The sequence below is a fragment of the Condylura cristata genome, unplaced genomic scaffold (assembly GCF_000260355.1).
Source record: "Condylura cristata isolate star-nosed mole 26May11 unplaced genomic scaffold, ConCri1.0 scaffold00001, whole genome shotgun sequence".
Taxonomy (NCBI): Eukaryota; Metazoa; Chordata; class Mammalia; order Eulipotyphla; family Talpidae; genus Condylura; species Condylura cristata.
In genome coordinates, this window is record NW_004567102.1 from 82,150,325 (window position 1) to 82,177,210 (window position 26,886).

Genomic DNA, 26,886 nt, shown 5'->3' on the forward strand with positions numbered 1-26,886 from the left:
AGGGACTGGGCTTGCTGACGAGTTTAAGGATGTAGTGGTTAGACATCAAGTGATGTGTTCCCTTGCAAATCTCCCGCTGGATCATTGTGAGAACCCATTGGCGAGAAGAGTCATCTAGACATGTCCTGAGAAAGATGAATATTCAGGATTCTTTCTTTAATAATGTCATTCCAAAACCCTCTCTTCCACTTGATACAATCCCCCAATCTCACTTAATTGGGATGCCAAATGGGACAAGTAGGTGCTTGGGAACAAACCAGTTCTTTGATAGAATTTATGGGGAAAAAATGGACTATCCGATGAAGAAAATAGGGTAAGCTGACAAAACAGGATTTCCATTAGTGACAAGTTCAGGGGTTATGAAATCTTGGCCTTGAAACTTTAAACTACTGATAGGAAAGTTACTAAGCAGCTTTCCATGAAGCTCATGAGAGACTGGATAAGACAGCACGCTTAAGTTAAAGAATATCAAACGGAATGTAGGCAGAGTATGAACTGTCGTGAAATGTGGTTATGGAACTAGGAGACAACGATCCGCGCAGCATCCGCGCAAACTCAGTTCTAGACAATCCGGCATTAAGCCGCATCAAGTGCGAAATAGCCCTTCTAGTTAACGGGGATATTATGCTGTGGAGCAGGAGGGACCGGAAAAAAGCTAACCAAGCACTTCACTAACTCACAGGAGACACTGAAAAGAGGGCAAAAGTGGCCCCCACGGGTAAGCCTGCCTATAACACAGGGGCAGGCCGAGCTGGTGGGCTACAGCTGTGCAGAAAAGATGGCGGCACACAGTCTTGACTAAATTACCGAAGCCCCTCTGAGATGAAGCCTGGAGCACATACCCTGGAGGATACTCTTTCCCATGCCTGTTTCACCAATGCTTGGTCAAGTGACAACTTGCCATCCCGATGCAAGGGCTGTATGAGGTGTTCAATCTGTTTCCTTTTTATTTCATATTGAACTCTGAAGTGCTTAAATGACTAAAAGAGTAAAAAACAGCAACAACGTGGCAATGAGTCAAAAAAGCAAAAGCAAAGGAAACCACATTTCCTCAGGAACAACGCTTTTTGTTTGGATACCAGTGTATGTTGTGGTAACTAAAATGGCAGCCATGTTCCTAACAGCAGCAACCACTCAGTAAGGGACGAGCTGTCTGTGCGTTCCCGCCTCTGGCTCGTCTGTAACCATATAGCAGAGCCAGACGCGGCTGTTGGTAACATAAGCCAAAAAGTGGCTTGGCAAGGACTAGTGGAGACAAGACTAACTTTCAGGGTTTTCATTTGTTGTTTAATAATCTTCCTCCTTAGGAAATAAAACTCTTAAGTACACACTAATAATTAACATTATTGCTTTATTTCAAAGTATCACCTAATTTACTGAATTGCACCTATCAAAATAAGATGGGAGATAATTAAAGTTGTATTTAAATAAGCCTATATAGGAAGCGGATTACTTATGGGATGTCATTTCCATAACAACCTTTTGCTGTAATTTTATGGTGTTAAAAATTAAAGTAGCACTTTCTGATCACAGTGTGGGTAACATAGATGTGTAATATTTAAAATTGACCATAAGCCTAATAGGAAAGCTTACTAAGCCTAAAATACTAAGCCTAAAAGAGTAATGACTTTTAACTTAAGTTCTACATTTTTATATCAAATTATCACATTCTAAAATATGACTTGAAGTCCCAATAGGAATTGAAAATGCCAGCAACTTTGTAATTATGCTAATGTGAACAAGAACTGCTTTACAGACTCTCACTGATAGCACATGTAAATAAAATCCTAAGTCTTAAGTAAATATATAAGTTCACCTGGAGAACACTGGGGAGAGATGGTGAACTAACATAAACCTTCTATTTCTTTTAATTTAATGTAATTAAAAAATACCAAAACAATGTCAAAAACCAGTCTTCAGATCTTTACCCCACAGAATTCTTTCCATGGAAAAAGTAGAAAACACACAACTGATTAATGAATAGAAGTAAAAAACGCAGATTATGTAATAAAACACACAGATGAAAGAAAATGTTCTCTTTGTTCACATTTAGCTGGTTTCTAACCCTATTTTTTAAAACTGGTTGATCATCTTTGAACTGAACGGTTTGTTTCTGTTTTGTATATTCTAATCGGTTGTTTTTCTATTGTAAAGTAACATCAGTCTAACAAGCAATTTTATAGCTTGGAATTTATTTTTTGATGATTTATGCTAAAATTAAACTAAACAACAGACTAGCCATATTCACCCTTTTATTGAATTTCTATTCTCAATTTACTGGTCTAATAAGTTTTTTGTTTTTTGTTTTTTAATAAACCCCTGTCCTAGGCACTGTTCCCCTCAGCGGTGTATTTCAGTAGATCCGCCTGTTTTGTTCCCCCACTCTCTCTGGTGAATCTCTCACCCCAGGCACCTCTGGCCTGTACCCTCGTTCTTGTATGCATAAATAAAATTATTATAAAACATTTTTAAAAAGTGGAACATGTCCTAAAAAATATAATTTTGGGAAAAAAAGATTGTATTGAATTTCAAAGCAGATATGTGCAGACACACAAGTATCTATGTACTGTTTTACAAAGATCAACAAGTATAATAACAACAGTATCACCATCTAAATGCAGGCACGCTTCACACATCTCAGTCTATAAAATCACACACTGATGCCACAGCTGACTACTTGCCTGCCATGTTGAGTCTCTTTGTATGGTTGGAGAAAATGACTGTGACATAATGTAGACTGGATGTATTTTAGTTTGCTACTAAAATGCAATGCCATTTTAAGTAGGAGAAAAATGTCACTGTGCACAGAACAAATCACAATTTAATTGGCAAAACTGGTTTGAAAACGTATTGTTTTCAATGTGGAAATTTAGAAGCAGAAGGGCAGTTAATGACAACGTAATGAGACTGGGGGCCCATAATGACAATAGCAGGAACCCTTGTCTCTGCTTGAATGTCTTCAAGGTGCATAAGGTCGTTCACAGAAGAAATTGATCCTGCTAACAGGCCCATTCCCAATATCCATTTGCAATCTCTTACTGAATTCAGCTTGTTCTATCATAATGTTGACATTGAAGTGACTTCTAGTAAATATTTTTGTTATGTGACATCTGCATAATCATGAGTTCTCCAAAAACAATGACTAGATGTCTGTGTTCTGGGTCACTACAAGATTGAGATTTTGAGAAGTCTTAAAACTCATCACTTTATATACAGTGTGATGCATGATTAATTTAAAATTATCCATTTACACAAAAATACAATTATTAAACAATATTTAAACTGTATTTCTTTAAAGACTTTTCTTGTAAATTTTATTTGAAAGAGTAAACAGCAATTAAGTTATATAAATAAATCTAACTCATGAAAAACTTTCGAAAACTTGAAATCTCTTCACCACACCACACCACATTACCTGATATTTATCCTGAAAGTTTGATTCTGCCATCTGTGCCCTTGTCAGATCTCGTTCAAACTGATCTATCCAAACTTTTGTCTCCTTCAAAATTAGTCTATCTTCTCTCTAGAAACCAACAGACATTACAGATTTAATGCTTATTAATACCTGGCTGATACTAGAAGAGATGATAATTAGTGAGTTCCAATTGTCACTGAACATGCTCCCCCACCCCCACCTTAAACCCTTTTGGAGAACAAGAAGCAAAAGTTGAGTCTAGAAAAATATTATATTATTATATTATTTAATATTTTTGAAATTCATCTACCTCCATTTATCCTCAAGAAACACTAATTAAGAAAATGTGTTCAAGAGGGAATGTCCTTGGTACAAAAATGCTGAGAACAGTTGATGGAATGGAAGAAATCTATGTCTATGTTTACTTCTCAACCCAAGGCCCCTGGAAACTCAGAGGAATATACTAGAAGAGACAAATACTGACTGAATTTGAGGAACTACAGTCCCAGAAGTATTAAACTACTTGTGTATACTATAAAAATATTATTCAGTATTATCACATTAGCTCCACATGTACAGAAGACATTTTTCTCATTCTGTGTATAGTTTAGAAGGTTTGTGAAAACACAGATTTCTGGATACCATCCTTGGCCTTTTCAGTGCAGTAGATGAAGGTTCAGGCTGAGAATTTGCATTTCTAAAAAGTTTCTAGATGACTCATGTTGTTTGCCCAGGTACCACTTTAGGGACAAGTTTTGAGCCCAAATATTCACCAAATGCACTTAGAATTTATTTCTCCGGTACCTTTTCCACCCCTTCCCCATATTATAAACTCTTTATGTATCTTTTCTTCTTCTAGCCTAACAGAATCTGGTAGCCACCTTTCGGCATATAATTATGAACTAAATGACTGATTGGTAACAGATTCAACAGCTCCAGCTCTTTCTGCAATGAATCCTCTGGAAGATCAGATGAACATGATCAAGACATAGCTTTATCATTTGCTGACCTTCATGCCCATAAAAGTAAAAAAGACATTCTGTGACCTCAGCGGAATGAAACACTCTGGTCGATGTGACCACTTAGTGGGGATTACCACAGTGAGCTGCCAAGGACAGTCATCATTACATGTTTGTCACCAATTTAAATCATGTCTCACAGTCATCTGAAAGGCAGAATTAAATTACTAAAGTAAATAGAGTCTATTTAGTAAATGACATTTTTTTCTAGTGTCAAATGTCAGGTAAATTGCAGTAAGGTAAAAGGAGATAGCTATTTACACACTCAACTTTGTCCCTTTTAAGAGGAAAATAAAGTACAAGGCAACGCTTGGCTCCAGAACCATTTATCATAGTGATTCTTCTTCAGTTGGTAATTTTCACAAGTCTTCCAATAGACAGGGGTTTATTTGCTGTAGAGGGCCACCAAAATGTCAGGTAAAAGGTCAGTGTTTTTCTTACTCTCTCACTCTCTCACACATACACAAACACATTTTTAGGTTTTACAGCATGTTTCCCTCTACACCCACACATATGTAAGCTCATACTTCATGTAGCATGAAATAAAAAGTTAATTTAACATTTGAGATATGAAATTAGTTACTTCAAGCTTTTTGCTCCAATGTTAGCATAAGGTGTCTAGTGTTGTAAGTTGCTTAACTTCAGATTTAGATGGATTATAAAGAAAGATGGAAAAAATTGAAGTAGAGGATAATTTAATCATGGGAAAGAATTCACAGTCATTAATTTCATAAGCATTTTTCGACCATTCATCATATGCTATGTGACACAATAGTGCATAGAGACGTGATAAAATAGCATTATGAACTATCTGAATGCTTACCTTTCTCCTGTTTGTTGTTAATTAGTTATTACAAATTAATAATTTCCTGATTGATATAAAAATATAAAAACACATATGTGACTTAATTTCCATGTCACATATTAAAAAACATAATTATAAATTCTTCCCTTTATTCATGTTAGTATTATTAAGAAGGAATTAATTGATGCCATCTTATAATTAAAAATTAGTGAGAAGTCTAAGGGAGTGGTTTAGACAGTAACATTTAGTGGCATGTATATATGTTATTGGCTCTATTAGGAAGGGGAAGGAAATAAAAGAACAAATACATGCAGAAGAATAGTTGTCAGATATGGGAATTAGGATGTTTAGAAGGGGGGTCATTGATTCAAGATGGCTTAAATCTTACCTTCAAATTTTGGAAAAAAATTTCAAAAGATGGGAAACCTGGAAATATTTCCTAACAATATGAAAAAGATAATATATAGAAAAATAATATCAATCAGGGACAAAATTATATAGGAAACAAAAAAACCAATAGAGTGTCATCTGCCTGTAATAAATAGACAACAATTTGAAGGGTAGAGATATTTTCAGACACCTTTGTAACTTTAAACAAGATGAAAATATTTGAGTCCAAAATAACAATGGAGTTTTTCAACATTTGATGCTGTGAGTTTAATTTGTAATAATTCCACGGAGCCCGTTTTATATGTGTGTGTGTGTGTGTGTGTGTGTGTGTGTGTGTGTGTCTTGAATATTAAAGATTTTAAAAAGAGAGCCATGTAACAAGAGGCATATGACACGTCTTTTCTCTATAAATGGAATCAACACACTCATCTCTGTAGCCCATTACAATTCAGACCTGCTGTGCCCCTGAAAACACTCAGCAACACTTGTTGCAGGGGAAGAAGAAATGAACAAATAACGGAGAATTTAATAGGCCTATTTTATTCATGACTGAGTGCTAATTGTACAAAGAATACCCTTAGAGAAAAAGTTTCTTTACCAATTTTCTTAGTTGAAGTAATAAAAGTATAACAATGTCTATTTCTAAGAAGGAATCAAGATTTAATATATACCTCTATGGGATAGACACTGTTATAAACAAATATGACTTCAATAAATAATAGTAGTAATAAAATTAGCATCTAGAAAATATTGAAGGAGGTATAGAAGTCAAGTGCTTACATACTAGTAAAATCTTGGTAGATGTGTTGATGACAATATTTTTATAAAATGAATTAAAAAACCTATTTATTAAGATCTGATTGGACAAATACTGAGATAATGACATCAAAATCCCTAATGTTTATAAAATCTAAATGGTTAAATAGTCATCATTAGGTGGCCATTTAGCTTTACAAAACAAATAAAAAGCCCACATCATAAATATGATCCTTTTCTTATTCAAATAACTAGTTTAAATGCTTACACCCTACATTACACATATCACTTTAAGAATGCTTACTGTAAATTTCCCTTAAAGTTAATCCCGAAGAAATTATGTGCATCCTTTTTTTAGGGGTGAAAAATAGAGAATTTTTAAAATTCAGAATTTATTTTCTAGATAATGAGACTAATATTTCCCTAATAAAGTTCTCTTTAATAAAGTATACCAACAAGCTTATATCAGGAATGTGTGTCTTAAATCCCAAGGGTCTTTGCATTAAACTCATGCTTATGAGCACTAACAAAAGCATCTCCTTTTGTTTCAAAGATGTTTCTAGTCACAGAGTTTTCTCATTGCGGAAATGTCTACAGTCAGAGAAATGGAAATAGTATAGGCTCAGAAAATAGATCAGAAATAAGCCCAATGGGTACTATAAGGACATTACATCTGAAAACAGATGGAAAATGGTTTTCTCTATACTTTATGGGACAAGTCTAACATTTTCTTATAGTCTCTTATTTGCACAGCAGTGTCCACAATTGATTATAATCTCCAAAATCTGAAAGCCCAAGTAACTCTAATGCAAATGTAGGACTAGCAATGACAGTGTTTGCTTTGCTGTCTGTGGTGTTACTTTGAAAGATTCACTTGACTAACCATGGAAGTTACACTGGTTATCAATATTTCTTCCTGAATCCTGGCAAGAAGCAAAACAGGTTTCCTGAAACTATAGTGCTGAGGAATAAAGGATATAGTCTGTAAATGCCAGATGAACCTCATCAGAGTGACCTTGGAAACACAAATTTATTTCTAAAAATCATGGATTTCTGCTGTTGCAGTAACACTTCCTATTTGAAAAGTTGGGGTTATGTTTCCTGGTCTTTTCCAACCTTTCTCTATGTCTATTCCAGAATTGCATTTAAAAATGTTTGCTTTTCAGTATAACTTCAAATTACTATGAAAACTCAAGTTGGGGCATGAACAAGGAAAATAGAACTCATTCCACTTGTTTCCTCTGATGTCTGCCTTATAGTTAATTTTAAGTTTAGCAGTAAATCCACTCTCTATGATAAAAATCAGTAACACTTTGAAAGAATAATATCTGTTGTTATTAAAAAATGGGAAAACAGGAAACCTGGTATACTGGCTGGAGTAGAAAATGGGACACATTTTTTGACAGGATAACTTGAAAACAGATTTCTACAGCAATAAAAATCTGTATGATTTTTACAGAGAATGAATTACAAATGAATAAATTATAAATGAGAATGAATTATAAAATACTGCTTTATTACAAAATTTCTCATAGAAGCATTGCCTACAACAGCAACTGAAGTTTCCAACTAAAGTTGAATAAATAAATTACTGTTATGTATACGATGACCTGGAGAGAATGATATGAAAAGAGTTTTGTACAATGTCAACAGAAAATTATAACATTGTATGTATGGTTCTATTTTGTGGAAATATTATATGCCTAATAGACATAGAAAAATGTTGGAATCGCATACCAACATATAGATTATTTTCTAAGATAGGCTCTGTCTTGGAGGTGATTTCTTTTCATCAATTTTGGCTTTTCTTTATGACAGTGAACATATGCCATTATGTACAAATGTTACATAACCTAATGATAGGCTGACAAATCTAACCAGTGAATAATTAGAAATCTAACCACAGTGGATAATTAGATTAAAAACATACATCCATATGTTTGCAGCTCAGTAAAAATTTGATTTCACCAGATCAAGGTGACCCAAGACTTAAATGTTCAAATATGATGGATATGAAGTTGCTTCAATAGTAAAATGGAGTTTCCCAACATTGATGTCTGTCCTTGACGCTAATCATCAACATCATACATTCAACATTTATTAGTAACGCTTGTTCTGATATACAAATCAGAGAAAATGTCCTTTCTAGTCTCACCATAGGTAATACCAATTATTGACTCGGCTGCTCTCGTATTAAAATGCATTTCTGTTTTTTGAAAACAGCATGATTAAAAAAGCAATCACTACCAGTGAGTGCACTATGAAAGCAAATACTTACATCATTTTCTTGCTCATCAGAGCCTGTATTGTGAATGTCAGGATAATGCTTCAGAAACTGGGCTACGTAGGTCATGATGGACTTCTCATCTGGCTTGTCCACATCAACATCTAGAAAAAGCAAAACCAAACAGGGACATATTCACCTGCTTTGATTGGATTTAATTACACAAACTTTGAATCCAGCTAATCTATCAAAAGATATTGCTTTAAATGCAGAAGAAAAACAGAATTAACATTCAGAGTGAGGGGAGGATACGATTTATGGATCAAGTACATGGACATTTTAGAACTCAGAAAGGTAACTCATTATAAGGAAGAGCTTTCAGGAGAACTGCAAATGCTTCATTTGAATGAGCTTAACACTGATTTCATCAAAAAGAGGAGATATTATATGTTTATTCAGACATCCTGTATAGTTCATAACACAAATGATGTCCAAGTTTCAAGTGGGAAACTGAAAACGGGTGTGGTACTGAAGGACATGAGACTATCCAGCTTGTATGTCAAAGAGCAACCAGGCTCCCCTGGCCTCTGCATTATTTGTTTTTGAAAAGAAGATGCCATATGTTCAATTTCACAGATGCCATGGTCATAATGGAAGATTTTCCCAGGTTGCCGTACTCTGAAAAATCAAGTTCTCTTTGAGAGAGACACAAACCTGAGAAGGTCCCAATTATTGTCACTTTCAGTTTAAGGATGTTTACATAATAAAATCAGCAAAGATATTTATCCCAGATGAATATTATCTTAATAGTATTATCCTTAATATGAAAGATTTTCAACTCAGGCAAAGATATTTATTCATATTTAGAAATAACAGAATGAGAGTAAGACTGCATCCTTAAGACCTGACTTTCACTTTTGACTATTTTTCTTTATTGAGGTGACACTGATTTATAACTCTGTGCAGGATTCAGAAGTATGGGCTCATACCCCTTCAGCTGTATGTGACCACACCACACCCACCACCAAGGCAACAGAGCACTCCACCATAGTCCATTGGGAACCCTCCCCAGTCTGCTCTCTCCCTCTAGTAACAAGAAGTCTACAGTCAGATTTCTAGCATATGTTATTTGTTTGGTCTCATCTGGTCATTTGCTTCATGTGCTTACATTCTACCAATAAGGGAAACCATTGGCATTTGTCTTCTTCCTTCTGATTTATTTGCTTAGCATTATCCCCCTCAGTTCACCCATGTGGTCACAAATGGCAAGAATCCATCATTTTTTATAGCTGCATAGTACTTCATTGTATATATACCACATCTTCCTAATCCACTCTATCCTTGAACACTTAGGTTGTTTCAACAACTTGGATATTTTTTAAATAGTGTTGCAGTAAGCAAAGGAGTACACCTATCCCTTAAGTTAATGTTTCTTGCATTTGTCCATTATATATCTAGGAGTGGAATTGCTGGATCATATGGTCGACCTATATTTAATATTCTGAGATACCTCCATACCGTGTCCCTTAAGTTCTGAACCAGACTACTGATACAATCCAACCAACAGTATATGACGGTTCCTATTCTTCACATCCTTACCAAGAGTTGAATGTTTAAAAAAATCCTTTGAATATCCCTGTTAAACGTAATAAAAATATGTATACAATTGGACATTACAAATATAAATAAGTACCCACAGAACCAAAAATATAAAACAAACCCAAAGCATGCCAGTTGAAATATAAAACCGCCCTAATATTTTGTAGTTTTCCTTGTAATTTGGAGTTATCATTTTTAGAGACCATCAGCATAATTTTTGAAAAGTGCTGCTACTCAAATGACTTAAAAGGAAACACAGATAACGTATTCTGTGATTCCTTCAGTGACTCAAAGCTGCTCTTAAAAACAACAAATTCACTGATGTACAAGATGCCTGTGAAGAATGAGCAAAACTTGATGAGATGGGAATGTGGAAAACAGCCACACGAAGCAGGAATCAGAAAAGCCCCGTGCCTCAGCCTCTGTGCAGCTCATAACAAGCTCATCAGAATGGATACCGACCTATTTCATCTGTTTCTCTCAGTAATTCCTGCTCAGTAATTTCTTTTTAAAATTTTATTTATTTATACACACAAGAACTGGGCTACAGGCTAGAGGTGTGGAAGGTGTGAGGATTCACCAGAGACAGAGTGGGGAGCAGAACAGGGCAGATTGATGAAATACACTGCTGAGGGGAGCAGTGGGGAGACACAAGAGGTCTGCTGCCCCATGGGGGTCACCTCACTGGCGGGGATCAAACTCATGCTGCAGTGGCTGAGGACAGCTTCATAGTGCTGCGCTTCAACCTGCTGCACCACCAGGGAGGGCCCAGCTGGGTAATTTGGGAGCGATTTCATTAGGAAAACACCTAATGTTTGTCAGGAGCACCTTACAAATGGTAAAGCCTTGGATTTAGGCACCTCAGTTTCGGTGCCAAAGAAGCATCTGTCCTTTCCTCTCAACCAGCTCTCTCTCTCTCTCAGAAACATTTCAGCTCCAATGTACACGCCTCTGAGGTTGTGGGCTGGACACATGTGGGCCTCTCCCCTGGTGCTGAGTGAGTGGAGACCCGAGGCTAGCTTAGTCCAGTGGACTGTGGTGGATGATTTAGGGTGCTATATGGGTGTATGGGAAGTGGAAACACATCTAAAGAGGTATGTGCCTACACCCATAAAATATACAGTGGGGCCCTCCCTGCTGGCACAACGGATTAAAGAACAGCATTGAGAAGCTGGTCAGACCACTTCTGTGCGAGCTCAATCCCACCCCGGAGGTGACCCACATGGCGCAGCAGACCTCTCCTGACCCCCCGCTGCTCCCCTCAGCAGTGTACTTCATTGATCTGCCTGTTCTGTTCCCCGCTCTGATTCTGGTGAGTCCTTTCACTGCTCCTGCACCTCTGGCCTGTACCCCAGCTCTGTATGCATCAGTAAATAAATTTTTAAAAATAATTTAAAAGATATATGTACTGTGTTGCAGACCAAGGTTACCCCCCAAAATAAGACAATTTAAAAAATAAAGAAAATCAGAGAAGGAAGATATTCCTGCTTTTCTTCTTGTAGCTTCTAATAGGGTCTCAGAAGTAATTTCTGGGTTGAAGACACACAAACTTACCAAACTGAGGAGGCGAGAGCCAACAATTACTCCACATACCTTCGGGATCCAGTAACCTGGGGATTCCCAGCTCCGTCTCAGCAATGGTGAAAGCCTCCTCCAGATTCTCCCTGTTGGATCTGCTTCTCACTTTCTCAAAGTCCACAAGCTCCGGCCGAATAGCATGGATGACAGAGTGAAAGGCAACCCCGCTTCTCCAGCTCCGTCCGAAGTCTTTCACTTCAACGCCAATCTGCCTTGGTGTGACCGAAACCAAAATAATGTCATGTTTTGAACAGATAACACACTCTTCCTCAGGGCAATCCAAACCTATCCCACTATAATGATACATGCTCAGTTATACCAGTGAACTGGTTTTGAGAAAAAGTGAACAAAAGAAATTTTAGAGGGTAAGAAGATGTAGAAATTCCTACTTAGTCGTTTTCTGTAGTGGATTTTTCTGTATGAAATATATACAATTTAAGGCACATTTTTAAAGGAATTTAGAAAAAAATATCTTGCAAAATAAAAATAGAAATAATATAAAACACCCTAAGTGATAATAATTCACTGCTTTTTTTTTTTTTTTCTTATCCCCTTAGCGTCCTAGATTCTGGCAAGAATTCAAGGGGTTGATAGATACAGCCAACGTGTAGTTTATAACAGACAGTACTGTGACCTAGTACTGACTAATGACATCACCAGACCACAGACAAAATGTGCTTCATCTACAGGTTGGAAGTGATAAAAGAACACGTTTCATATATAGCTACTTGGACAAATTCTCAAAAATATACCATTGTGTGGGAAAAGCAAAGGGTAAGAGGATACCATTTGTGTAAAAGTCCTTCTGAAACACAACCTTGAACCTTCCAATACCCAGTGCTTCCAGAGTGTCTCTGATGTAAATACCTAATGGGTTTCAGGCACAGTTTGGTCTACATTTTCCTTTGCCAAAAGGTCCTCATGTAAAATGGATTTATATCCACAGTCTTTTAAAACTACCTCAAATTATCTCTTAGTGAAATAGGTGGGTTATAAATAAAAGTTTGTTCATAAAAATTCTTCATATAACCAGATATTTTCTGATCCTGTTGAATTTCTTTATTGTTTCAGCCATTTTCAAAAGGAAATATTTAAAATATTTCCTTAAATATTTCCTGTTTTAGAGTATTTTCTTTCTTTGTATTTGTTGAATACACACACACCATGCTGATTAGATCAAAATGTAAGTGATATTCTTAAAAAGTTTTAGTTCTAGGCCAAACTTCTTATTTAAGAATTGTAGATAAAAACTCAAAGAGGGGGCCTCCCTAGTGCCTGGGGGTTAAGCTTCAACACTACCTCTAGGAGGGCCTGAGTTCAAACCCCAGCCAGGGAGTGATCCACAGGGCGCAGCAGACCTCTCCTGTCTCTCCAGCTGCTCCCCTCAGAGGTGCATTTCAGTAGATCCACCTGTTCTGGTCCTATTCTATCTCTGGTGAACCCTCTCATCACCACCCTCAACCCCAATTAGCCTATACCTCAGTTTACCTACACACAAATAAATAAAATTTTTTTTTAATCTAAAGACAAATTAGATAACTTACTAAATAATATAGACTGAAAGAAATGTTGCTACATCACTTACAGAAGTGAGAACTATGCTTCCCTTATAGGGCTTTCTGACCTCTAATGTATCTTCATTTCAAGTTGTTTTAAAGGGACCTGAATAAACATTCTTCATTTGCTTTAATTAATTTTTGTTTTAAAATCTCATTATACTTCAAAGACATTTGAAAACAAGGTTGCAAGTATCAGCTGTGTTAAAAAATTGCTTTCATTTCTGAGAGTATGTACTGACAGCACAGAAAATTGGTTTCAAAATACATAGTTTAATTATCTTGTCTTAATGAAACAGCTTTTAACCGACTTTCCAAATATTGTGATGAATATAGTAAATACACTGACAATTTGGTGTTTATGGAATGTTTTGCCATTTCTTGCCATCTTTAGCTTTATGAGAATAATATAACTTCAACTACAGCATCTCAGATTATAATCTTAGAACATGTCAAATACTGAAGTGGGTACTAATTTTTTTTTTTTTTAATCTCTGAGAGACTCGGAAAATAACCAGGGGCTTTCGAAAAGTTATCAACAGTTTTTACATTACAAAAGTTTATGTTCATCATCAAAATTTTCATGGCAAAGAACAGCCATTGCCCCCAAATCTCTACAATTTATATGTAGCTATAAACGTGTGGTCCTACCAAGAACATATTTTCACCCTGCCCAGCCAAGCTACAAGAGATTAGTAATACTCTCTGGAGACGGAATGTACACAGCACAAAGTGCAGGAAGCACATTTTATTTCGATTTCTACTGCAGAGTCTAAGGAGTCACAAAGCTCTGTTTTTAGAAATATTTTTGAGAGCAACCTGAATTATAACAATACACTCCAAACTAGGAAACTAACAACCCGAAAAAGTTAAATGAAACCATATAAATTGGTAACATTTACCACATCTTTCCTGTGTTTATTTTTTCTCCCCTTATTTTTGCTTTTCAAGCCCTCTAAAAGTAGACCTTCCAAGGCTTCCTGGTGGCACAAGAGATTATGCCTCAGCACTATGAAGCTATCTGACAGCCACTGCAGTAGGAGTTAGATCCCTGGCCAGAAAGCTGGCCCATATGGTGCAGCAGACCTCTCCTGTCTCACCTGCTGCTCCCCTCAGCAGGTTATTTCAGTAGATCCACCTGTTCTGCTCCCCTGTCTCTGATGAATCCTCTCACACCCCTGCACCTCTGCACCCCTGCATAAATAAAGAAGTTGTAGGAAGAAAAAAAAAAAAAATCTTTTTTTAAAAAGAACTCCTTATGCTTAGTGTTTCAATATTTTATGATGATAAGTATTTATTTACAACTGCTTTCCAGAAAGAGTATGACATTCAGGTGAGATTTAGGCATGCAAAACATAATGGAAAATAAGTTAAGTCCCCATGTTATTTAGGAGAATCATACAAAAAGCACAATTTTTATATCCAAAAATCTTACCACTGTTCACATCTGACCACAAAATATGTTTATGACCAACTGAAAACTCTATGGAAATTGCTATGAGAAGATACTTTTTGAGAGGCTAATCTGTCTATCCAACATTATGACATAAATGTAGAAACAAGTACATACTAGAAGCAAATGAAACTAAAAGCAAATTTTAGTCCACAGAACTCGAATTGACAAAGGAATCTATATTTGGGGAAAAAGTGAGACCAAAGGAAAAAAAGTTCAAAATAAAATCATTAAAAAGCTTCAGAAAATAAAACCAGATGCAATTATTTGAGAATGGGAACCTTAGTTCACATTATTAATAAGCAGAACAGTCTTATGACAAGATAATGAAATAAAAAATCTTAGAGCTATATATGGAATGATTATTTGATAAGTAGAAGAAGCCAAATAATAACCTACATAGAATTAGCCCTTGAACTACTAATGAAAATGTAACATAATTAATCAGGCTTCACCAGATGTAGACGAAAATGGATTTATGACAGTATTTTCCTGGCATAGTTGTGGTAATTCGTATTTATATTTTAATTCAAGGCAAGAGTGAAACAAGATCTGAAGCAAAGCAAATTCAAATATCTTCCGATTTTGCTGTAGTTGCAAAGCGCATTTGGCAAGAAATTGCTAACACATGATTGAGAGTTGCAAACGTACATGAGCGCCTGGTACTTACTTGGCTGCTGAGTACTGAACCCACTTTAATAACGCCTTCTTGGCATTGCCTTGGCCCTTGGCGGCCACCTTCCTCTTGCTGGGCGGACTGGCCAGCTCAGCGCTGACCATGCTGTCCACAGAGGATGCGCTGCTGGACAGAGACTGCAGCTGCGGCAGGTTGCTGGTCAATTCCTCAATCTGTGGCAAAGACCAAAGTTAGTCTGAATTGAAGCCACTACGGGGCCGTTGAGAGGTGGTGGAGGAGGTGAGGAGGAAGTAGGGGAGGGGACTTCATGGACTATAGTGGAGGATCTGGGTTAGGGTGGGGTGTGTGCTGTAATAATATACATCTGCAGACGTGTGAATTCCCTAAATCATAGATTGTTGTAAGCTATTGTTGCCTCAATGAAAAAAAAATTTTTGATAAAAGAAATATTTTGTTCTTTCTCCAGAGGACTGATTTTTCCTGTGAAAGATGGTCTACCTAACACCCTTAAAATGCAAGATCTGAAAGGACAGGGCTATGGTCTTACTGTCCTTGTACTTGTCGGATAGAAGAATAAAATCTAACAGGTGTTCAGACTCAAAGACTACACAATATCATAAGGAAACCCCAAGATAAATATGGAGCGTGAGTGATAAACGTGGTTATGGGGGGTCATGGATGCGTGGGTGCAGGGGCTGAGAAGGAAATCTCGGTAACTTCTGCTCAGTGTTGCTGTATACCTAAAACTATTTTAATACATAATTTATTTTAAAAAATAAAATCAACCTAATGGTTAGAAGAGCTATTCTATTGTTTTTCTTTTTCATGCCTAATAGGAACATTGAACTGTTTCCAGAAAGAAACAGGGGATTTTATTCTTTTAATACCAATATTTCCTTTCTATTGTGTCCTGCCCACTTTTCAGATTGAGCACAAGGACCAGAGTTCTCTGGAGAGAGCTACACATCACCTTTACAGTGAAAAAATAAAGGAAATTCTCCTGCTACCAAAACTCAACATATATTTGAGGGCCACATTTCTTTTAGCCTGCAGATCAAAGCATGGCCAATAAGGAGGTCATTCACATGTCCACAGGTCACCTCTCTCCACAACACTAGCTGGACAGACAAGGGACGGTCTAGCACGATACCTGGAAATACAGAATAATGGTCCACACTAGCCCGAGAACAATGGCGGGCCGGCCGTCAGCGATGTCAGTGGAGTTAATGTTGACTAACTTGATCTGTTTGAAAAGAAAAGCATACTAGTGTTGTGCTAGCAGACTGTAACTCATCTAACGATGCAGTGGTTAGCACTTTATTAGACATCAGCAAACGTCGGTCATGCCCAATGAGGGGATGCAGGAGTGAGTAGGGTGAGCCACAGACACAACAAGTGCTTGGTTCCAGGGGGAATTCCAGGGGATTCGTTAGGTGCACACAATAAAAATGACTGCATATGGATTTCAAAACTTCTATAAAACTGGAAGAAAAAAAAAAGTCATGCAAGGAATTACCAAACAAAATGCCAGACAGAAAAGGAAATAATAGTGATTCTTGACATTCAGAGGTTGACTGAAACTTGAAACTGTGGTGAGCAGTCGAAGAAGATGCACTTACTTTGCATTTGTTACCAAAGATCATGAAACTTAGGTTCTCTTTTACCTAGAGGAGTCAGGATGAACAATTCTAAAATGTGTACTAACCGGCGATCCTCTGTAAATGGACTGACATGCAAAACAAAGGGAGAAGATGATATACATACAGCGTCTTGCAAGATCAGCATTACTTGTTCAAAGGGAATAAAAATAGAGGGAGTAAGTTTAAAGCATATTTGGGGGATCCATTTTAGAGACAAACCAAAAAAGTCAAGTAAAAGTATAGTAGAGAGAGAACACAAGGCTCCAGCTCCCTCCTTAGGCACTGAGAACACGAAAACATTCAGGATGTGTGTTCATCTGCCTACAAGTGCGCCCAGTATTCATTTCAGTGTTTTCCCAGTGTTTTCCTAAGTCAAAACAAAATGAATTTGCATAGTAAGTCGATCTCAGTTCATTTCTACAGAATACAATTAACAACTGCTCATCATCCCTTTTGTCATCCCTAAATACATTAGAAAAAATGATAAAATGCTCCTCCAACATCTAGCTCAATAATTCTCAGTCAAGATTTAATAAACTCTGTTACTCACAATAAAGTTCTAAAGTCTGTAAACAGCTTACAGACTCATCAGATTCATTAGATGCAAAATCATATGTCACTCTTGAAAATGTGTTTGAATTTACTATTTAAACATCAAGAGAATCAAGAAATTTTGGTAAGTAATTTAAGGCATATCTATGAAATTCTATAACACAGAAGTAGCTCATTCATCATTCTCAGAGACCGGGGGGAAAAAAACAAACTGAGAACTGTCATGGATTACAAGTGTATGCATTACTTCTATAAAAGCAAGGAGAATGTAAGACATATATCGCATGCTTATGAAAATAAAGAGCACATGTCATTAATCTTTTATGACGGAACCTATTGCAACCTCTAAAAACACTTATTGCTTTGTTTTAACACTTGAGAATTTTCTCCACATTCATTTTGGAATCCATGGACCACAAATGTATAGTCCATGCTCATGTCACTGTGAGATTGTATGCCAACATTTCCTAGAGCACAGATTTTTCCTTTTCCTGATATACAATTCTTTAAAAACAAATGTGGTTGATATAAGCCGAATGTCCTACCACAAACCAGTTTCAGCTATAAAGCTAACATATCAACATATTACAGAACCCATAAGTAATCTGTGCAACTTGAGAAGAAAAATGTTCTTTATAATTATTTTCTCTCCTAAAAACTGTGTTCTGAACAGAACACATAACAGAACACAGGGGTTTTGTGGGGTTTTTGAGCTCTGCTCCCTTAGAAAGTCCTATTAAATTTACATAAATGTTCAGTTTTCCAGAAGGAAAACCACAGAGTCATTCAAAGAGACTGAAGAATCTCTAGAAGCAGGAAGCGGACAAGGTCACACGGGCTAACCATACCTTAGTCCTGCCAAACTAAAAACAAAGGGAAGACAGCCCAAGAATTTTGTTTCTAAATACCTCCAGTTTTGGATTCAGATTAGACAACTGTACTTTACCCAGGTGATCTCGATTCGGATTTTGCAAACCAGAGAGCTATATGGTCTGAATTATGTCCCTCTCCAAGTTCATATGTTGACGTACTAACCTGTCCCCCATCCCAAGGTGACTCTATCTGGAGATGAGTCTGTTAAGGAAGCAATTAAAATTCAATGAGGTCATAATGATGGATTTTGATCCTATAACACTAGTGACCTAATAAGAAGGGGAAGAGACACTGGAGCCCTCCTCTCCATGGAGCACACATGAGAAGGTGACTATCTGCAAATGAGGAAGAGAGGCGGAAACCTGCCAGCACCTTGACCTTGAGCTTCTTGGACTTTTAGGCCCAGACAGTTCAAACTACCTGGTGTGAAGGAGCTATTCTGGTCACCATAACAGATGAATACAATACAGCCCAATGATGCTTCAAAATATTTGAATTACTTGGAATAAAGTTTAAAACACTTTCCATAAAAATCCAGATGAGGTCCTCCCTGGTGACACAACGGGTTAGGACATAGCACTGCCAGTGAGCCACAACTGCTTCAGTGTGAATTCGATCTCCAGCCCTGGAGGTGATCCACATGACCTGGCAGCCCTCTCCTGACCCACCCACTGCTCCTCTCAGCAATGTACTTCATTGATGTGCCTGTTCTGTTCCCCACTCTGTCTCTGGTGAAGCCTCTCAACACCACTGCACCTCTGGCCTGTACCCCAGTTCTGTATGCAAAAAATAAATAAATCTTTAAAAAAAAAATCCAGATGAGGGCCCTCCCTGGTGGCACAGCTGGTTAAAGCACAGCACTCGGAAGCTAAAGCTGTCAGCACTAGTTTGATCCCCAGCCAGGGAGGTGACCCACCTGGCATGGCAGACTTCTCCTGTCTCTCCACTACTCCCCTCAGTAGTGTATTTCAGCCAATCCACCTGTTCTGTTCCCTACTCTCTGTCTTTGGTGAATCCTCTCACCCCATACTTCTGGCCTACACCCCAGCTCTTGTGTGCATAAATAAACAAATCTTTTTAAAAAATCCATATGACTAGCTTTTCTTAAATTAGAAACCAAATGACCAGAAGTATCATCATGTTGCATGGCTGCTTTCTATAATGATGTGTCAGCCTGATCACTGCAAATAGTTACACAGGTAGCCACCTACTCACATTATTTAACTTAAATAAAATATATAATATTAAATATAGTATATAATATGATGAATAATTAGGTTTCCATAAAAGTCCAGATTACTGGCTTTTCTTGGTCAACTGGAAAAGTGGAACCACCATGCATTCACTTGAGGTAACTCTTTTTGATTACTTTTAAAATCATTGGACTGATGATTTCTCTTGCTACCAAAGTGGAATTTCATCTTTTAGAGCACCTATCTGGATGCCCTCGGAACCTAGATTTATGTCCCTTGCCTGCACTATGGCAAGTTCTAGGGAAGGTGGTGAGTGTTTGTTTACAATGTTCCACCTGACATCTTATTGTAGAAAGACACTTGTGGAAAATGGCAAGTATAAGATAATAGATTCACACAATTCTCATTCATACGCTAATGGATGCTTTTTTAAAAATGGTACTTAAACAAGTGGAAAAATAAATACGCTAGAGGGTTTTTTCCATTGAGACTTCATTCAAGAGTGCCTTCACTACTCTACATCAAACTAGATAAGAACCCAAGACCAGCCACATTCTACTATTAAAGAAAAAATCTACATGGAGGGCAAATTTCTGAAAATACAATTGCAATGTAAATCCTTCACCTATAAAGAACATTAAATAATAAGAGGAAGGGACCAAAACACCCACAAAAAGTCATCCCTCCACAATGTCATTTCTTCTGTATCAGTGAAGTAAGGAAATGCAAAAAGGATAGGCCAACGTGTAATTTTCATGTTTATTTTTTAATTTAAAGAGAGTAGTTTGCGGGGACGGCATGACAGCACATTAGATTTTGTTTGACTGTCACAAATATTTTGTCTTTGATGAATAATATATTATTCAAAGTCTGAATCTGCTTTTTTAGTAGGGTTTTCTATGAAAATATACCATCTATAAATAAGTTCTGGGAAAAGAAGACGGGTTCTCTTTACAAACAATGCCTTTCTTAGGTTATTAACTGTTTCTCCAACATGTCAGTTAGTAAGGGGAGTTTTATTTGCATATTCTAGTGAATGAATATCCCTCCAAACAAAGTAGGGCCGAAGTGGGAAACTGAATGACTGACAAAATTAAATAGCCTAAAACACAGGCTTCCTGCAGCCTGGAAGTCCTGTATGACTATGCTGTAGACTGTCTAGGTTTCTCATCATCAGAGAGAAGAGATCACATCAGCAGGGAAGGCTAGAAAAAACCTCCAGGTGTTGGAGTAAAGTCAGAAGTATTGATCTGAACAATGAGTTACACACACAAACATCCAGGAGCGATCAAACCTAAACAGACAGGGGAGATGGAGGGACGGAAGGAGGGAAGTACAGGCAGAAACAGATAGCAAGCATGCGTACTTCGCTCTGTCTGCTGAGAGGCTGGGCCAGCAAAGGAGCCTCAGGAGCAGGGCCCACTAGTGCCCAGATCTCCTACATCCATTCAGTAAGGGAAGAAATGTTTCCTTAGAGAAGTCGGTGACTCAAGGGCAGGGGCTGAAAATATAATATCCACTTGGAAAATCTATAGTTTCCAAAATTAAGGAAATGCTTGGAAAAGGATGGGGCCAACTGAGAGCAGAGGAGCCAGCCTGGGGCCCTCTCTGGCCAGAGGGGGGCAAGGTGAGCAGCGAAATAACAATCGTGGCAACAACAAGGACAAATACAGAAGAGCTGGATTCTAGCCAGCGCTGAAAAATGGTCACCGGTCTGCGCTGCCGTAATTAGTGAGTTGAATGAGTGAATAAAGAAGGGCAGGAAGGGCATCTTTTTCTGATAGAACAAGTGATAAATGTAGAAAGGAGGAGGAAAGTGCAGCTCCGCAGGAGACAAACAGCGCAGAAAGCAGTAAGGGAAGGCAGCTGGGAAAGAAACAAAATAGTAGCATATTCTCGATCACCTTCCCTACTTGTTTCTCCATGACACAGGCAAAGAGTGGCTACTTTACCATAAAAGTGGTCAAGGTCATGTACCAAATGACCAAGGTCATTACCACCAGGATAAGTCATCTGAAGCGTACGCTCAGCCGGATCATGCACTGACAAGAACATGACGTCACTTCCTTGGAATTCTTGCCCAAAATGTGTCACCATAGTCTAGTCATGAGAAAACGTCCTATCAACCCAAATGGACAGCTATTCTGCAAAATGACAACCAGCTGTCACCAACGAGTTCATGAAAGACGAGCAAAGAAGTGTCACAGAGTAGAAGGGAGAAAGGAAGGAGCTAAATGTGGGGTGTGCTCCCTAGACTGGATCCTGGGACAGAAGCACCACACGGGAGGAGATATGGTGATGTGGGGCTCAGGCCTGCGCTCAGTTAACGGCAAACCAATGGTCATTTCCATAGGCTGATATTCCTGTCAGGTATACGTCAGTTCTTAACACAAGAGGAAGCTGGGCGATACGTAGGTAGAAAATTTCTGTATCCTTTTTGCCCTTTTTCTGCAAATCTATCACTCTCTCACCCTGACCGTACATGTGTGTGTGGTGCAGACTGCACTCATGCTTCAGCCCCAGACAGCAACCAGGCCTTCTCTTTTCTCTCTCTTACCTTCCTTCCTTCAAGGAACTTGAGCGCTGTGCCGATGTTAGCCACAGCGTGGATTCGTTTCATGCGGCGGCCTTGTTCGCAAGGCTGTGTAAAAAGGACAAGCAAGAATAAATAAAGCTGCACATATGAAAAAGACAGTTATAACCAAGAATTATCATGTTAGTCCATTTTTCACAAAGGTTAGCTCGTACAGAAACATGTGCTAATCCAAGTATTCGAAGGTGTACGATTGATTCAGTAAAGACGTTCATTCTGATAAAATTGAACTTAACCATAATGTGTATATAAGTAACCAATACCAGGGTTTCTTTAAAATTTCAGAGTATCTTCATTTGATGCAATCAGAACTCTTGAGAGATTTAATATAATCAGTTAAATCTACAACTGCCCAGTGTCTCCGTGTCCACCTGTTAAGTGAGAAAGCTGAGAACCTTTTTGAAAATTGCTTTTAGTTCTGAGAACAAACAGTACTAACTCTTCTGAATGAGCAGGGTACTTAAACAGAAGTAGGGTTCTCATGTCAAAATATATACTCTGTCTAAAAAATCCACCAAGGTTTCTGAGTGCTGTTAGCCAAGTACAATCACAAAATTATATTGACACTTCATGACAGACCTTGTAAATGACCATTTTAGTTGGAGGAATGTGTCTTCAACCTTCAAGCAAACAGCTGAATTCGGGAAAGTTGCAAGGGGACTGGAGATTTCAGACGATCAAGGGGTATATATAATATTTCAATTCACTGACTCCCACATCCTAACACTAAGCCAGTCTGTTGAGCGGATGCAGGTTTGTATATTCCCATGAGCTGTTCCTAGATGTCTTGTTGAGTTCTCCCAAAGCAGAGCCTGACACACGGATGTAGGTGCCCACATTTATTAGGGAGGTGACCCCAGGTGGCAGGAGTGAGGCTTCATGGAGAGTGTGACAGGGAAGGAGGGAAGCCAATCAAGGATTTGCTACCGAGGCTTTCTACTGTGGATAAGTGGGGAACACACCCTCTGAGGACCCTCTGGGACACTCTGTAGAGTAAACCTCAGACTGGCCCTTCCTACAAACGCTGGAGCATTTATTCATGGGTTCCCACCTCCACTGAAGGTACATGGGGGCCATCACCTTCATAATGCAGAATGTAGACCCATCCACAGCACCACATAGAATACATATCTGCTCCTCCCCCGACCCCCAACAAGAAGTCACCCCCAGCTAGATGGGGGGCCCACATGCCTCCATGTGGGACTCCAATGTTCCCTCAGGCGACAGGCTTTCTCTAGGACAGCCCAGTGCAGCACCCACTTCCAGGAGGCACCTGCCTCCTGCCCCAGCACAGTCTCAGCCCAAGTGGGCCAGAAGAGCATAAGCTACAGGCTTGCTGGACTTCGTGGCCCCAGGGAGACCACACCCCAGGGAGCAGAGCAATGTCCACAAAACAAGTCTGAGCAGTTGAATGAGCCGGAACCAAGCTGGCAGGTGGGGAGCACGGATCTGGAAGGCAGAAATCTGTTTCCTAGAGCACGACCTGGAAGGCCCGCGATGGAGCAGCAGAAGCCCATGGCCGCTGCACAGCTCGTTCGCTGCCTCGTGGCCCTGGGGGCTTCGACAATAAAACCCTTGTGAGCAGCAGCCCAGGGGCACAGTGTTGGAGACAACATGAGGCTGGAGAGCCCAGCAAAGTCACCCCTGGCCTACCTGGGGTGGGGCGGACAGTGCAGAAGCCACCAAGAGCTCTGTACAAAATGACTCAAATTAGATAAATGATCTCCATGAAATTAACATCAGCTTGTGCCTGCAACAAGCTTTTCCACAGTTACTTTGTTCAGGCAAAACACTTTTTAGAAAACATAATGGCCCAAGTAATGATGATTGTGTAATTCTTGTCAAGATGTAATAAATAAAGACAAACAATGACTCCCAGTTTGGGCCTGTGACTGGTTGTTATGCAACACTCTGAATATTGTGTCTTGAAAACCTTTTTCTCAATCTACTAAACATCATTTATAAATAGTTCATGTTTGCAAAACTTGCTTCTTTAGTTTTTACTTCTTTTTACTTCTCCCAATGAAATGAAAAAGCATGAACCAGAAAAAAATATATATATCCTATTATTTTAATAATGTCATAAAATATATTGTATGGTTCACCGGTGATATTTTCATTCCGCTGGCTCAGCTGCCAGTAAAAGAGATGATTCCGAACAAGTTGTTCTTGCTGCAGATAACTGAGGGTATCAGCAAGGTGTGAGAAACACCATGGTAATTTCAAGCCCAAGCTTCAACAAACTGCATGAATACATAGAAGAGACCAGTGATCTTTCCAAAGCAAACACTTACAGCCAAACAACTATTTTGCAACTTCTCTTCCTGGATACTCTATAGATGATGCAGAAGTAACCACAATTCACTTTTGATGAAGTTCTTTGCTCTTATTCTAAGCTTGCTACTACTATACACAAATGTTTTGCAGTCTACCTTAGTGAATAAAATACACAGGAACTAGAAAGGAAATTTATTCCTTGCTCCCAGAAGTGGCCAGAAGTCTGTTTCCTTTGTGTTTCAAACTCCAAGAAAGGACTTGCTCTTAAATGGATGACGTTTCTTGACACTTCGAACTCCACAACCCTGCTCTCAAATTCCAAATGGGAAGAATAATTTGACAAGCTTAGTCACTAAAAAAATTCCTACCAGTTTCTGCCCAGACAGGACCTCCAGAAGAGCAAGCAGCTTCACACCATCTTTCATGTCTTCAAACAGGTCCTCTATCACCATCGGGGGCTTACGCTACAAAAGAAAAAATGAATAAATGCAAAAAAAGCCTCTAACAAATCCCTGTTAGTCATTGTGATGAATCTATAGGAGAAATTTCTAAATCCTTACACTCTATTTTGGATAGAATTGACAATTATCAACTATAAGGAGAAAAACAATCTCTTGGAGATCACATTACATTCAAAAAACAACTTAATGTGTGGGCTTTTCACATACACACCGGCATCTTTCTAGAAAGGGATTTTTGACATGGTTGAGATGGGGTAGAACATGAGAAGGAAAACAGGGTACTAACACTGTACAAGATGAGCAAGTGAGATCAAAGCAAACCTAAAAAGGGAGATGAGGCAACTCAGAACACTGAATCGACTTCCCATCTTCCTCTCAGTGCACATGAGCGGTGCTTAACCAGGAGCTGCATAGCCGCAGGACACTCCAGGCTCTGTGCCCTGCTCAGAGAGCACTGTTAGCATATCCACGGTTACGGTCTTCATTGCTTTTAAAACTTCTTTAATTATTTATTTTTATTTATTCATTTATTCATATTTATAGAAGAACTGGGGTACAGACCAGAGATGCAGGGATGAGAGGTCTCACCAGAGACAGAGTAGGAAGAACAGGTGGATCTACTGAAATATACTGCTGAGGGGAGCAGCAGGTGGGACAGGAGAGGTCTCTGCGCCATGTGGGTCAGCTCCCTGGCCGGGGATTGAACTCATGCCACAGTGACTGGCGATAGCTTGAGAGCACTGAGACATTAATCCCCATGGCACCAGGGAAACCCCAGATTTTATCTCTTGCACGCTCACTGGCTGTGTTGTATTTCAAAGTCTAGAGAAATCTAGCAAGTGTTCTTTTACACAGTGACATTGAGCCTCAAGGAACCTAAATTCAAGAATCCAGACTTAGCAGTATGGACCCATGGCCAATACTGAAAAATAAGTCAAAGCCTGTTTTAAATTGGTGAAAGGTCTTTTATTTTTTAATAGTTAATTAAGGTACCTAATATACTGGGATTTGCCAAACCTTGATTTAAAGTATATCTTAACTCAGAAGAAAGAAAAAAGTGAAGATGCTAACTAATATTGCTGATCAGAGGAAGGGAAGTATTCTCAGATTTCCCATAAAATAAGAAATTTTCCCATAAAATAAGAATTTTTCCATCTACAATCTGGACATAGTTTTCTGATTTTTAATGGATCATATGAAAAGCTCATTGCTGAATTCCTGACTTTCAACAGCCTTTACTTCTAAAAAATTAAAAAGTTCTATGTAGAGATAATTGATTGTTAAGGGGAAGGATGTCCTAAAGGAACTCTGCAGAGTCTTATGGACTCCACCCCCTACTCCAGCTTTCTGGACCCTACCCCCAATCCACTCTGGGCTACCCTGTAACAGATCACCAAATGTGTTATTGAAATGTGATTTTTCTCTACCCACTGAAATGGAGATTTTGTATTTCTCTTATGACTGTGTGAATTATAGACTCCGAATGGTACAATCCTAATTTTGAATGCATTTTTCTCTCTTAATAAAGTGCACAGCTAAATACATTTTGTTCTCATGCTGTGAAATACAGGTTCAAAAATAACAGATCTTTCATTTTCAAGCATTCCCTTTTAAATTCCACTATTCACACTCCTTATTACTTATGTGGCAAATATCTAAGTGACTTTATATTCTAAGCAGGTATATAAAATTATTCAAAATAAAATGAGCCATTATAATGCAAACTCTTCAATGTAATAAAGCTAAAATTATTAGCTATATATCGTCATTAAAATATGGTCTACGGGCCCTCCCTGGTGGCGCAGCGGGTTAAAGCACAGCACTGAGAATCTAAAACCGCTTCCGCATGAGTTCGATTCCCGCCT

General features: G+C 38.4%; 1 protein-coding gene across 1 annotated transcript in view; it reads right to left on the reverse strand.

Annotated features, from left to right (window-relative positions):
- SYNE1 (spectrin repeat containing, nuclear envelope 1) overlaps positions 1-26,886 on the reverse strand; it is a 424,261-nt gene that overhangs the window by 311,562 nt on the left and 85,813 nt on the right. The window contains exons 4-12 of the mRNA XM_012735121.1: positions 24,929-25,024; positions 22,248-22,331; positions 17,138-17,158; positions 16,583-16,675; positions 15,466-15,644; positions 11,802-11,998; positions 8,664-8,773; positions 3,416-3,523; positions 843-980 (exon numbers count right to left, since the gene is read on the reverse strand). Coding sequence (XP_012590575.1) covers positions 843-980; positions 3,416-3,523; positions 8,664-8,773; positions 11,802-11,998; positions 15,466-15,644; positions 16,583-16,675; positions 17,138-17,158; positions 22,248-22,331; positions 24,929-25,024 — 1,026 coding nt within the window. The remainder of the gene's footprint in view (positions 1-842; positions 981-3,415; positions 3,524-8,663; positions 8,774-11,801; positions 11,999-15,465; positions 15,645-16,582; positions 16,676-17,137; positions 17,159-22,247; positions 22,332-24,928; positions 25,025-26,886) is intronic.